The following is a 13,363-nucleotide window of genomic DNA, read 5'->3' on the forward strand; positions in this document are numbered from 1 at the left end:
AAGATTCAGGAAGCGGCGGCCACGCGCGGCCCGTGGGCGCTGGGCGGTGCCTCGGCCTCCCCAGGCGAGCTGTGCCTGGTGCAGGTGGGGCTCGTGTGGCACCGCTGCCGCGTGGTCAGCCAGCAGGCGCAGGAGAGCCGGGTCTTCCTGCTCGACGAGGGCCGCACCATCACGGCCGGCGCGGGCTCGCTGGCGCCAGGGCGCAGCGAGTTCTTCCACCTGCCGTGCGAGGTACTGGGCTGCGTGCTGGCGGGCCTGGTGCCGGCGGGCGGCGGCGGGGGAGGTGGCGGCGAGACCCAGCACTGGCCGTCCAGTGCCGTGGACTTCCTCAGCAGCCTGCAGGGCAAGCAGGTGCACGGGCGGGTGCTGGACGTGCTGCTGCTCCACCGCCTGGTCCTTCTAGAGGTGCCCGGGCTGTTCCAGCAGATGCAGGAGCTCGGCCTGGCGCGGCAGGTGCCCGACAGCCTCTTCCGCTCGCTGCTCAAGCGCTACCTAAAGGCGGCCACTGTGGGCATGGGCTCCGGGGCCCCGGTCCTCCCGCGAGTCCCTCCCAAGCAGGAGCAACCTGGCCTGGATTACTTCTACCCGCAGCTGCAGCTGGGCGTGACAGAGCCCGTGGTGGTGACCCAGGTGTGCCACCCCCACCGCATTCACTGCCAGCTCCGGAGCCTCTCACAGGAGATCCACCGCCTGTCCGAGAGCATGGCCCAGATCTACCGGGGTTCCATGGGGACGGGGGATGAGAACTCGACCAGTGGCACCTGGGAGGAGAGGGAGGAGAGCCCAGACAAGCCCGGCTCTCCGTGTGCGTCCTGCGGGTTGGACGGACATTGGTACAGAGCGCTCTTGCTTGAGACTTTCCGGCCCCAGCGCTGTGCCCAGGTGCTCCATGTAGACTATGGAAGGAAGGAGTTAGTGAGTTGTAGCAGCCTCTGCTACTTGCTGCCTGAGTATTTTCGCATGCCCGTGGTGACCTACCCTTGCGCTTTGTATGGACTCTGGGACGGCGGCCGAGGCTGGTCTCGGTCACAGGTCGGTGACCTGAAGGCCCTGATACTTGGCCAGGCAGTGAATGCAAAGATTGAATTTTACTGTTCCTTTGAGCACGTGTATTACGTCACCCTGTACGGAGAAGATGGGATCAATCTGAACTGTGTATTTGGAGTCCAGTCCTGTTGCTTGGCTGACCGTTTCCTTCAGAGCCAGGGAATCGGAGAGGACGAGGAAGAACCAGAAACCGCTTTTCAGTCTCCGTCTCCTGCCGAAGATGTGGATGAAGAGATCTCACTCCCGGCCTTAAGGTCTATCAGGTTAAAGATAAACGCCTTCTATGATGCCCAGGTAGAGTTTGTTAAAACTCCTTCCGAGTTTTGGATTCGGCTGAGGAAACACAAAGGCACGTTCAGCAAGTTGATGAGAAGAATGTGCAGTTTCTATTCCTCAGCCAGTAAGCTGGATGGCGTCGTTTTGAAACCCGAACCCGATGACCTTTGCTGCGTCAAATGGAAAGAAAACGGGTATTATCGGGCTATGGTCTCCCGGTTAGATGACAGGAGTGTGGATGTGTTTCTAGTTGACCGTGGCAGTTTGGAAAATGTGGATTGGTATGACGTGAGGATGCTGCTTCCCCAGTTTAGGCGGCTACCCATACTGGCTCTCAGGTGCACACTAGCGGATATTTGGCCTTTGGGGAAAAACTGGAGCCAGGAGGCAGTTTCCTTTTTTAAAAAGACTGTGCTCCACAAAGAATTAGTTATCCACGTCCTTGATAAGCAGGATAATCAATATGTTATTGAGATTCTTGATGAATCGAGAACAGGGGAAGAAAACATTAGTAAGGTGATTGCTCAAGCTGGGTATGCCAAGTATCAGGAATTTGAAACAAAGGAAAGTGTTCCCACAAATGCCCACTGTCCAGGACATGTTTCAAGCCATTTTACTGCTGAAAATAACAAGATGTCTCCTGCCAAAAAGGGAGAAGCAGAACAGAAAGCCAAGAGAGACAAAACGACATCTGTTTCAGAAATTTTGACTGATACGACGGTCATTACAGGTGTTCCAACTGGACTAGTTGTGTGGGAAAAAGAGAAAAGAGTATCTGTTTATTCTTCTCTTATACAGAATTTCTTGGAAATTAAGCCAGGCTCTTGTAAAGGAGAGCTGAAAGTTGGAAGTACAGTAGAAGTCAAGGTGTCTTATGTCAAAAACCCTGGCTACTTCTGGTGTCAGCTGACCAGGAACATGGAAGGATTTAATACTTTGATGTGTAATATCCAGGACTACTGCGAGAACACGGCTGCTCCTTACCAGGCGACCACCCCCGCTTGCTTGGCAAAACGAACAGTAAATGGAAAATGGTCCAGAGCTGTGATTAGCGGGGCACAATCCGCAGAGCATGTCAAAGTAATGTTCGTAGATTATGGAGACAAAGAAATGGTATCTGTGAAGAATATTTACTCAATTAGTGAAGAGTTTCTCAAGGTTGAGGCTCAGGCTTTTCGGTGCAGTCTATACAATTTAATTCAACCAACTGGTCAAAATCCTTTTGCGTGGGATGAGAAGGCAATACAGGCTTTTAGTGAATTTGTAGACAACGCATGGGAAGAGAATCTCGAATTAAAATGCACGATATTTGCTTTGGCTTCAGTACAAGATGAACTGTTTAATGTTGTGGATTTGCTAACACCCTTTCAGAGCGCCTGCCATTTTTTGGTAGAGAAGAGACTCGCAAGACTGGTTAAACTTCAGAAGCCTCTGGAGTCCTCTGTTCAGCTACATTCTTACTACTATTCGACACATGATATGAAAATTGGAAGTGAAGAATCCGTGTATGTAACACATGTTGAGGACCCTTGGACGTTTTATTGCCAACTGGGAAGAAATGCGAGTATTTTAGAACAGTTGTCCTGTAACATTACACAATTAAGTAAAGTTTTGCTGAATTTAAAAACATCTCCCTTGATCCCTGGAAACTTGTGCCTTGCCAAGTATACTGATGGAAACTGGTATAGGGGGATAATAATAGAAAAAAAAACAAATAAAGTCTTCTTTGTGGATTTTGGAAACATTTGTGTGGTAACAAACGATGATCTGCTTCCAATACCTAGTGATGCATATGATGTCTTACTTTTGCCCATGCAAGCCATTAAATGTTCATTATCTGATATTTCTGATCATATACCAGAAGAAATTACAACGTGGTTTCAGGAGACTATTTTAGACACGTCATTGAAGGCTTTGGTTGTAGCAAAAGATCCGGACGGAAGACTGATTATAGAACTATATGATGACAGTATTCAAATCAATGCTAATATTAATGAGAAATTAGGGCTCCTTGGCTACAAAGGTGGGACAAGAAAGAAAGAAAGTGAAGCACTCCTTGCTGCAACTGAAACTCCTGAAATTAAGAAGGAAAATATGAAGTTGTCACCTACAGAGTACGTAAGTGAATCAGTAGAGAACAAATTATGTAGTTTGGAGATCTCGGGAGAATCCTACAAATCTAAGATCAACACAGCATGTAAGGAAACCAAGCTTTTACGAAGCTCAGCAAAGACAAACTTAGTCACTCCGGATCAGGACTGTGTGGGAAATCAGGGTAATCAAGCGTGTCCACTAACACCAGAAAAGAAAGAAGAAAGTGTTGCTGAGCCACCTTTGAAAGCGGCAAAACTAGAAGCTACTCCTTCAGAGAGAAACATAGGAGGCTCCTATAACAAAGATTTGCCTCTAAAATTTCCTGACTTCCCTCAGAAGATTATAATGCCTGGCCTTAAAACAGCTGTGTATGTTTCTCATATAAATGACCTTTCAGACTTTTATGTTCAACTAACAGAAGATGAAGCTGAAATCACTCATCTTTCAGAGAGATTAAACGATGTAAGAACGAGGCCAGAATACTATTCAGGTCCACCCTTGCAGAGAGGGGATGTAATATGTGCTATTTTTCCAGAAGACAGCTTATGGTATCGAGCTGTGGTCAAAGAACAGCAACCCAATGACCTTCTTTCTGTACAATTTATCGATTACGGTAATGTTTCTATGGTTAATACTAACAAGGTAGGCGTGCTTGACCTTATGAATGCACTGTTACCAGGACTGTGCATTCACTGCTCCTTGGGGGGACTCTGGGTCCCTGAGATTTTAAAATGCAAGGAAATGATGCATTACTTTTCCCAAAGGACAGATGAGGTTCAAATAAGATGTGAATTTGTTAAATTTCAAGACAGGTGGGAAGTTATTCTTGCGGATGAACATGGGGTCATAGCAGAAGATATGATTAGCAGATATGCTTTCAGTGAGAAATCTCCAGCAGGACTTTCTAATCAAATAATTACAAGTGCCTGTTCAAAGTCTGTCAACAAAACTGGCATCGACATTTCACTGTTTCTTGACTGGTATAACCCAAAGATGAAAATGATAAGAGCTTATGCCACCGTGATAGATGGACCTGAGTATTTTTGGTGTCAGTTTGCTGATACTGAGAAACTTCATTATCTAGAAGTACAAGTACAAACTGCTGGAGAACAGGTAACAGACAGGCGACGTTGTGTCCCATGCCCTCGTATTGGAGATCCTTGCATCGTGAGATACAGAGAAGATGGGCATTATTATCGGGCACTTATCACCAATGTTTGTGATGATTATCTTGTATCCGTCAGACTTGTAGACTTTGGAAACATTGAAGACTGTGTGGACCCCAAAGCACTCTGGAACATTCCTTCTGAACTTTTGGTGGTCCCCATGCAAGCCTTTCCATGTTGCCTGTCAGGGTTTAATATTTCAGAAGGTGTGTGCCCTCAAGAGGGAAATGACTACTTTTATGAAATAGTAACAGAAGATGTGTTGGAGATAACAATATTAGAAATCAAAAGGGATGTTTGTAATATCCCTTTAGCAGTTGTTGACTTGAAAAGCAAAGGAGAGAGTATTAATGAGAAAATGAAGAAATATTCTAAGATTAGTATTAGTAACAGCAATCTGCCCTATGAAAAAAAAGGCCCAGAGACAAAGGGAGCCCTTGGGCCCCTCAGTCCTGAGGCTGGACTTAAGAAACCCAGCAGTAAACCTGGACAAGAGAAAACACCATACCTAGAACCACAGACAGATGAGCTCCCTGAAAGAGTTGAAAAAGACTTCAAGGTTATCGAAACCAAGCCAAGTAAATTCTATGACCCTGACACTGATAACATTTTTGAAGCTTTCGAAAACCCATGCAAAGGTAAAATTGGCCCCGAGGTACTGGAAGGTAAAATAGAGTGCCATATGGTTGACAAGGAAAAGTTTGATGATAACTACCTCATGACAGGATTTAACACGTTCCTACCACAGGCGAGCGAAACAAAGGAGATACTAGAACTGAACTCCCTCGAGGTGCCCCTTTCTCCCGTTGATGAATCCAAGGAGTTCCTGGAACTGGAGTCCATTGAGTTACAGCATTCTCTCGTCGGGGACGAAGAGAAAGAAGAGCTAGGCCTGGTGCCTCCAATAGTGCCGCTGCCCCAGGGCTGTGGCCCAGGAGCCACCCTGCAGCCGTTTACGGTGCAGCTCCCCCTGAGCTGTGACTCGGAGAGACAGCCGGAACTCGAATTACCCACAGCCCAGATGTGTCTGGATGACAAAATAAACCCCACGTCTCTAAGAGTTGGTCGGAAGGCCCAAGAACCCACGTGTGCAGAAGACACAAGAGAGTCAAGTTGTGTGGAATGTTTCGAGGATCAGCCCCGGTCACCATTGCATCCCCATGGAAAGAATCGTGATCCCAACATGCAGATTGAAGCGAATACATATAAAGAAGAATTTACAGAGTATAACAACAGAAATGCCATTTCTTCATTGACTTTGTTCTCTGAGAAAGAATCCAGAGCTGGAAGGAAGCCCCATAATGCTTTACAAGGTCCTGTCTCAGGTAGGTGATTTCTCTTACCTTATTTAACTCAGTGCCTTTCAAAAGTACTTATTTGTCTTAAAAATAATGATCATTTTTTTGGTCTTATTTGGTTTTTTATGTTAATTTTGGGGGAAAGGGATTAGAACCTGAAAAGAGAATCAGATTTGGATTTCATGAAGATCATTTTAAATGTGGGGAGATTAAGTTGTGAAATCAATGTAGAATCGTGCTGGATGGAATGCTGAATTGGTAATATTGTGTTTAAAAGTAGAATGCTTAAAATTTGTCTCCTAAAGTAATTATGTTTAAAATGTAAACAAATAAGCTTTAAAATCAAGGGGTTATGTATTTTGGAGAGTCTTAACAAAACAGCGTTCCTTTGCTAAGCATTATACTGTAGGCATGAATTGATGATAGGGATTACTTTTGCAGTTTTCAAATTTAACTGTTTTGTTTTATGCATATACCTTGCCATTGATTTAGAAACCCCTAAACAAACACTGGATTTAGGGAGCTTATATTAACCATACAAGAGAACAGCCGTGAGTAAATATCGAGGTTCAAACTCAACGTTAAGTTATTGTCATTAACTTTTCATAAATTACATTTATGGATATTTTCTTGGCTACTTAATAAGATTTAAAAGTTACGTGGAATGACTTTTAGGGTTTTTAAAATAATCAATGTTAGACTTTTTATAAGTCAATTTTTATATTGTTAAATTTGAGCCATCATACAGAAGAGAGAAAATAGCAGTCTAGAGAGAATGAAAATTGCCTTAATCCCACCATTGGTAAAGCGGCAGTGCACTTGCTTGCTGTCGTCTTTCACCCTGTCTCTGTGTGTCTATTTACATACATTTTTAAAAACTAAACAGAAATCACATTATCGTAGTGGGTAATCCTGCATTTTAATCCCTGAAACATGGTTTCAAAATATTTTAACTCTCTGGTACGCCACTCTGTGGATATACCGTGATTTACTTAAGTATTACTCTGGATTTTTAGTCCTCATTGCCACATTTTAATAATAATGAGTAATAGCTTTATGATAAGAATGGCTGCTAACTTGTAATATGGTGCTTCGCTAAAGAAATGGTTGTTGTAACCATGGACCACACCACATGTGGCAACAATAACCAGCCTTTAGGAGCAAGTTACAAAGTCAGGAATCCAATTCATATCCTTCAAAACCACATCAAATCATGGTGGTGTTTTTTGAAGAAAGCGGAAAGGAATTATCTTGGGATGGGGCACCAGAAGAATTTAAAATAAAGTTCAGGAAAAGAGACAGACTCAGACCATACACGATGTTGATTATATAGGAACACAAGTGCAGATTAAGAAAATGCTTTGCTTGCGTATCTAACGTTAAGGGGTTAAGAGGTATGCATTGAGGCTTTCTTCACTTTGGCAGCTCAACCGGAGAAAACCTACGCTCTGAAAGGATTTACTGTTGGATCCAAATGTGTTGTGTGGTCAAGTCTAAGAAACACATGGTCTAAATGTGAGATTCTAGAAATCTCTGAAGAAGGCACAAGGGTAAGTGGAAGTATTTTACCTCCAAATGTACTTGGTGACTGTTACGGAAATTTTACCGGACATTACCAACTAGGAAATGCAATTGAACAGACATTTGCTGCATCATTCCTCCTGATAATTTGGAGCAAGAGTCATTTCAAAGTTCATCTACAAGCATCCTAGCAAGAAACCATCTTAGACTCTTTCATTTCCCTGTTCTCTGACATCCTATCAGTCACCAAATTGTACACTTTCCACTTCTTATCGCTTAGTTAAAACTTTTTATGCCTAATGCCACTGCCTTGGTTTTAAGCCTCTTGCTTTACAAGTAGATTGCTCTATTACCCTTCTATTTGGTTTACCTCTTCTAGTCTTCCTTCAGTTGATTCTCTAGAACTGCCAGTGTGAAGTTTGTCAAATGCAAATCTGACTAGGGCATTCCTGCGTGTAAAACTTGCTGGGGCTTTCCAGTTGATGGTGCTTCCCCTGTGATCTAAAAACCACCCGTATCAGAATCACTTGGTGTGTTTCATAGATTGTAGATCCCTAGACCTTGCCCTGGCTGGCCGATTCAGAATTTCTGGGGGTAGGACCAGGAATGTGCATTCTTATACCATTAAAATTTGAGAACCTCTAGTCTAGGATAGAAAAGTCAAGCTCATTAACACGGCATGGTCCTCTAGAGGACCTGGAAGTCTTCTAGGGTTGGGTGTCCATATTCTTCTCCAGCCTTATGTTTATATTTTGTACCTTATATTAGATGGACGACAAACTGTTTGATTTCTCTTATTTATACCTATATATTTAATAATGCAGTTCTATTCACTTGTATTCTGTCCCCCTCCCAGAGTGATTAATTTTCACTTATCTTTTAAGGATTTTCATTGCAACTTCATTTTCATTTTGTGTTGCCTCTTCCAGGAAGCATTCACTAGCATTATTTTCTAAATCTCTCCATTTTGGGATGCCTGGGTAGCTCAGCCGGTTAAGCGTCTGCCTTCGGCTCAGGTCATGATCCCAAGGTCCTGGGATTGAGCCCCACATCAGGCTTCCAGCCCTGTGGGGAGTCTACTTCTCCCTCTCCATTCTGTCTCTCGAGCTCTCTCTCTCAAACAAATAAAATCTTTAATAAAAAAAAAAAAAATCTCTCCATCTTTTCACCCTCCCCCTCCCACCAAAAAACTTTGGCTTGATATCTATATTATATTCCTATTCTTCCTGCTACAGAAGTCTGTAATTCCTACATTGTATTGTAATGCTCTGCGTATAGGTCTGTTTTTCCACAAAATTTTGAACTTCTTGAGATCTCATTTTTAGCCATCTTTGACCTCTAGGCATAGATACACAATATGTTAATTGAACAGAAGTTCTGTTGAATTGAAACATAAAATTGAAGTTTAATAAAATTATTTTCATTGCCTTTTGAGATATTTCATTTGAAGGATTGTTATGGTCTGTAAATCACTTAGAGTTTTTGGAAACTACCAGTTTTTATTAATTTTTTTTTCTTTTGCAGGTTTTGAACCTTTCAAATGGTATGGCGGAGATAGTGAACCCTGAGAATGTCTGGAATGGCATACCCAAATTGGATAAGAGTCCGTTTGAGGTACAGAATTATATAAATACTAATTATTGAGAGCATTATCTTTCATTTTAAAAGGTGACTTAAGCTATTTCCAAAGCCCTTGTGTTTGGGAATAATGGAGGAAAAAAAATACTAATACTGGGATAACAACAATGAAAAACAGCAGGCATAAAATCAATGATTCTTGATTTTATGCCAGGTATCCCTTTGGGCAAACTAGTTTTGAATGTTTTACTCTTTGATTTTTTGGAGGGATTTTAAACATGAAAATTGTTTGGTGTCTGAGACCTTTATAAAATATGTTTGATGTAGAAAATCTGGAAAAATGCAGAGTTTAAAAGGAGAAAGTATCTGTCACCTGTAATACATCCATCCGAGACAAAGAAATTGATCTGTTTTGTGTTCTTTCATAATTTTTTTGTTTTTATGGAATGTAAGTATATCATCTACATATTTGGAGCATAACTGATTTCATTCTACATAGTTTTATATTCTGTGTTCTTCATTTAAAATGATATGGGGGACAGTTTCCCATGCTGTTATAACATCTGGGCATTTGAGTTTATTCTATTTGGAGTTTGTTGAGCTTCTTCCTTTAAAATCTGTGTCAGATAATTCCCGTACCTGGTCATCTCGGGGCTTGCCATTTAATGGTTGCCTTGAGGGGCGCCTGGGTGGCACAGTGGTTAAGCATCTGCCTTTGGCTCAGGGCGTGATCCTGGCGATATGGGATCGAGCCCCACATCAGGCTCCTCCCCTATGACCTGCTTCTTCCTCTCCCACTCCCCCTGCTTGTGTTCCCTCTCTCGCTGGCTGTCTCTATCTCTGTCGAATAAATAAATTAAAAAATCTTTAAAAAAAAATGGTTGCCTTGAAAAATGATTAACTTTTCCTGATTCTTTGTATGTTGAGTAATTTTGGATTACAGCTTGAATGTCTTGAATATTATGTTGTAAAACTTTGGATCCTGTTAAAATCTAGAAAATATTGAAGTTTCTTGTTTTAGCGGGTGATCAACTGTTAGGTTCATAACACAAGTTCTGTCTCTCCTGTGCTTGTTGATTCCAGTATTGGTTTACTTTTTTTTTTTAACTTTTTTTTTCTTTAAAGATTTTATTTACTCATTTGTCAGAGAGAGAGAGAGAGAAAAAAAGAGAGAGAGGAGGAGGCTCCCTGCTGAGTAAGGAGCCGGATGCTGGACTCAATCCCAGGACACTGGGTTCATGACCTGAGCCAAAGGCAGATGCTTAACCGATGGAGCCACCCGGGCATTCCTACTTTTGTTTGTTTGTTTAAAGATTGTATTTATTTATTTGAGAGAGAGCAAGCAGGAGCGGGTGGAGGGGAGCAAGGGGGCGGGCAAAGAGAGAGAGGGAGAAGTAAACTCCCCGCTGAGCAGGGAGCCTGACACAGGAGCTGGATCCCGGGAGCCAGAGATCACGACTTGAGCCAAAGGCAGACGCTTAACCCGCTGAACCAGCCAGCGCCCTTCAGTTTACTTTTCAAAGCCATTGCTGTGGTGTTTGGGTCTGTCCAGAGCATAAGGCACTCAGGAACTTAGGTCGCAGGTCTGTGTAGAGCAGATCGGGTCTTACAGGCTTTGCCATCTGAGCTGGTTCTCTTCTGCGTATGCATAGCTCAGGGTTGACCTAGGGATTTCTATCAGTTCATATACAGTATTAGGGGTTCACATTTTCCAATTCCTTTTCTCTCTTCCCTCTGAGCTGTCACGCACTTCTGTTTCACTTGACTGAGCCTGCCTTTGGAGTGAAGCGGAGAGAGAAACAAGAGACAAAATAATACCACCCCCACCCCCACTCCACCCTTTCAGGTAATGGGCGGCTCTTTTCCCAGTTCCACCGGGCAGAATCTTCTCTCAAATGTTCACATGCCTGTCTGCTGACGGCTGTCCCCAGGCAGCAAGTGAGGCCGGGCTCAGGACAGGGCCAGGCAGAAAACACGAAAACCACTGAAGAGATCTCCCACCCTTTCCTCACTCCCTAGCATTCAGGGGCCTCTTTTCCCTATCCGCTGGCAAGAAGTAGGGATTTCTCTAAGACTTGAGCTCTGACTTGCTGGGGCTTCAGGTCAAAACTAGGAGACAAAGAAGGAAAAAATAAGAAAGAAGAACGCAAACCTGCGAACCTCACCACTGTGATGAGTCATTATTCTGGTTTTTTACTTCAGTTCTCAATCAGCCTGTACCTATTTACTTTTCAGGGTCCACAGATAGTTGCTTTTTGTATTCTTTCCAGAGTTTTTTTAAAAAGATTTTATTTATTTGAGAGAGAAAGAGAGAGAGGGAGCACAAGCAGGGTGAGGGGCAGGCAGAGGGAGAATCAAGCGCCCCACGGAGCAGGGAGCCTGACACGGGACTTGATTCCAGGACCCCGGGATCATGACTTGAGCTGAAGGCAGACCCTTAACCAACTGAGCCACCCAGGCGCCCCTCATTCCAGAATTTTTAGTTGTAATTAGTGTGAGAAAGAGGCCATAGTTGGCTGCAACCAGAAGGCCATAGTTGCATAACATTCTATGACATGAATGGTCAGTCACTTGTTAAAACAAGCCTCCTAGTGGGGCACATTAAGGTCACTTGAAATGTTCCACTATGAAAAATCATCAGACGTCTCTCTCTACCTTCTTATATTAATTCCATGTTTTTGTTGACTTGTCAAAAATAACAACTTGCTTCATTTATGTTGCTTCAGTATTTACTAAAACTTTCTTTTCCATTCTGATCTTTTCCATTCATTGATTTTCAAGAATCCACAGCCAAATGCATAGATAAATACATACAAGATTCTGTTTGGATAAACTACCCCACACCTGGAGACTTTCTGATTACATTTTTTTTTTTTTTAGAAATTTTTTTCATCTGAGCAATTTCATTTCACGGGAAGAATATGTCTCATGAATTGATTTCTGTACAGACCTCATGTACGCACACAGTGCTGTTATTTGTTGAAAGGAATACCCTCTTCATTAAGTCTTTAATAATGGATAATGTGTTCAAATAGTAGCTCTTGAAAAAGGTACCAGACACTAGAGTTGTGGGTTTGGGAGCTAAAAATTGGAAAAGGGTACTGAATTCCTTGTGTGGATTGCTCCAGGAGAGATGTTCCAGGGCAGTAAGTATTGGAAAGATAGAAAATGTACTCGGATGATTCTTCACTATAATATCAGATCATCATGCTTTTAAAAGGATACGTGTTTCACTATTTACCTTTTTTTTTCTGGTTTCTCTATGGTCCCCTTTCTGATTTTAATCATTTTGTGTCTGTAACAAAAAAGATTGGTAGTAATCCAAAGATTCTTTTTGTTAGGCTACATTCCACACAAGGAGAAAAGATCTTTACTTCAGGTCATCGGATGAGACTACAATTGAAGGTAACTTGTGTTTTTAAAAGAAAATAACTCTTATCACCAGTTTGCTAAATCTTAAAGATACCGTTATCCTGAATCCTCAAATAAAAATGGTTTATCAATTTCCTTAGATGTCAGTAGTAGGGAAAAAAAAAAACAAACCCAAAACAACTCTTTAGTTAAAAATATTAAATGTGCTTCTGGGGATAAATAACCAAAAAGAGGATTTCTTGAAATATCATAAGAAAACTTATTTGTTGATTGCATTAATCTTGAAAATTAGATTGTGAATTTGATAAATTCATATTTCAAAAGACTTTGAAGAGTTTTCTCAGTGTTGATTAACTCATACATTCAAATGATCTCTGTATGTAAAACAAAATCTTGGAATTCCTTTCTAGGTTTTTAGTTTATCTGTAAGATTCGGTTTGTCGGAAGGGACCGGTTATTGCATCCTCTTGTTCATAAGGAGCACGCTGGTTCTTAGAATTGAGGTACATCGAGAATGAAACCAGCTCTGGGGGGGCTGTAGTATTACATGAAAAATACAAAGTAACGAAAGAGAACAAAGGATTTACTTGGTTATCAGCTTGGCTCACATCGTTCTAGCAAAATATAAAATATGCCCATTTGATAACGTCTTAGAGAAACTTTGTTTGATGACAGGTAGAGCGTGAGAACCCAAATACCAAAAGAAAAAAAAAAAACCCCAACAATCTCTGCAGGAATATTTCTCCATAGAATAATTCTCACCATTTTGAGAGGACATTACATTGTTGTGGTAGCACCATGTAAATAATTTTCTTGTTTCTTTCATTTTCAACTTGAAGTTTCTCTCTCTCTCTCTCTTTTTTTTCCCAGAAAAGGGGTCTGGAAGTGATATAGATTTAGCAATGGATCCACAGATGTGGCCAGTCCGTCAGAAGCTGCTCTTGAATGAGAAGGATCTCGTGCGGACCGACAGAGCATTCGAGCAAACGGGGAGCTTGTAGTCACCAAAAG

The 13,363-nt window shown here is 42.2% G+C and overlaps 1 protein-coding gene across 1 annotated transcript in view; it reads left to right on the plus strand.

Annotated features, from left to right (window-relative positions):
• The window catches only part of TDRD6 (tudor domain containing 6), a 16,708-nt gene extending 3,355 nt beyond the window's left edge, over positions 1–13,353 (plus strand). Inside the window, exons 3-7 of the mRNA XM_034648260.1 lie at positions 4–5,908; positions 7,307–7,431; positions 8,927–9,016; positions 12,322–12,385; positions 13,223–13,353. Of these exons, the coding sequence (XP_034504151.1) occupies positions 4–5,908; positions 7,307–7,431; positions 8,927–9,016; positions 12,322–12,385; positions 13,223–13,353 (6,315 nt within the window). The remainder of the gene's footprint in view (positions 1–3; positions 5,909–7,306; positions 7,432–8,926; positions 9,017–12,321; positions 12,386–13,222) is intronic.
• The last annotated feature ends 10 nt before the right edge of the window (positions 13,354–13,363 follow it).

The sequence above is a fragment of the Ailuropoda melanoleuca genome, chromosome 19 (assembly GCF_002007445.2).
Source record: "Ailuropoda melanoleuca isolate Jingjing chromosome 19, ASM200744v2, whole genome shotgun sequence".
Lineage (NCBI taxonomy): Eukaryota > Metazoa > Chordata > Mammalia > Carnivora > Ursidae > Ailuropoda > Ailuropoda melanoleuca.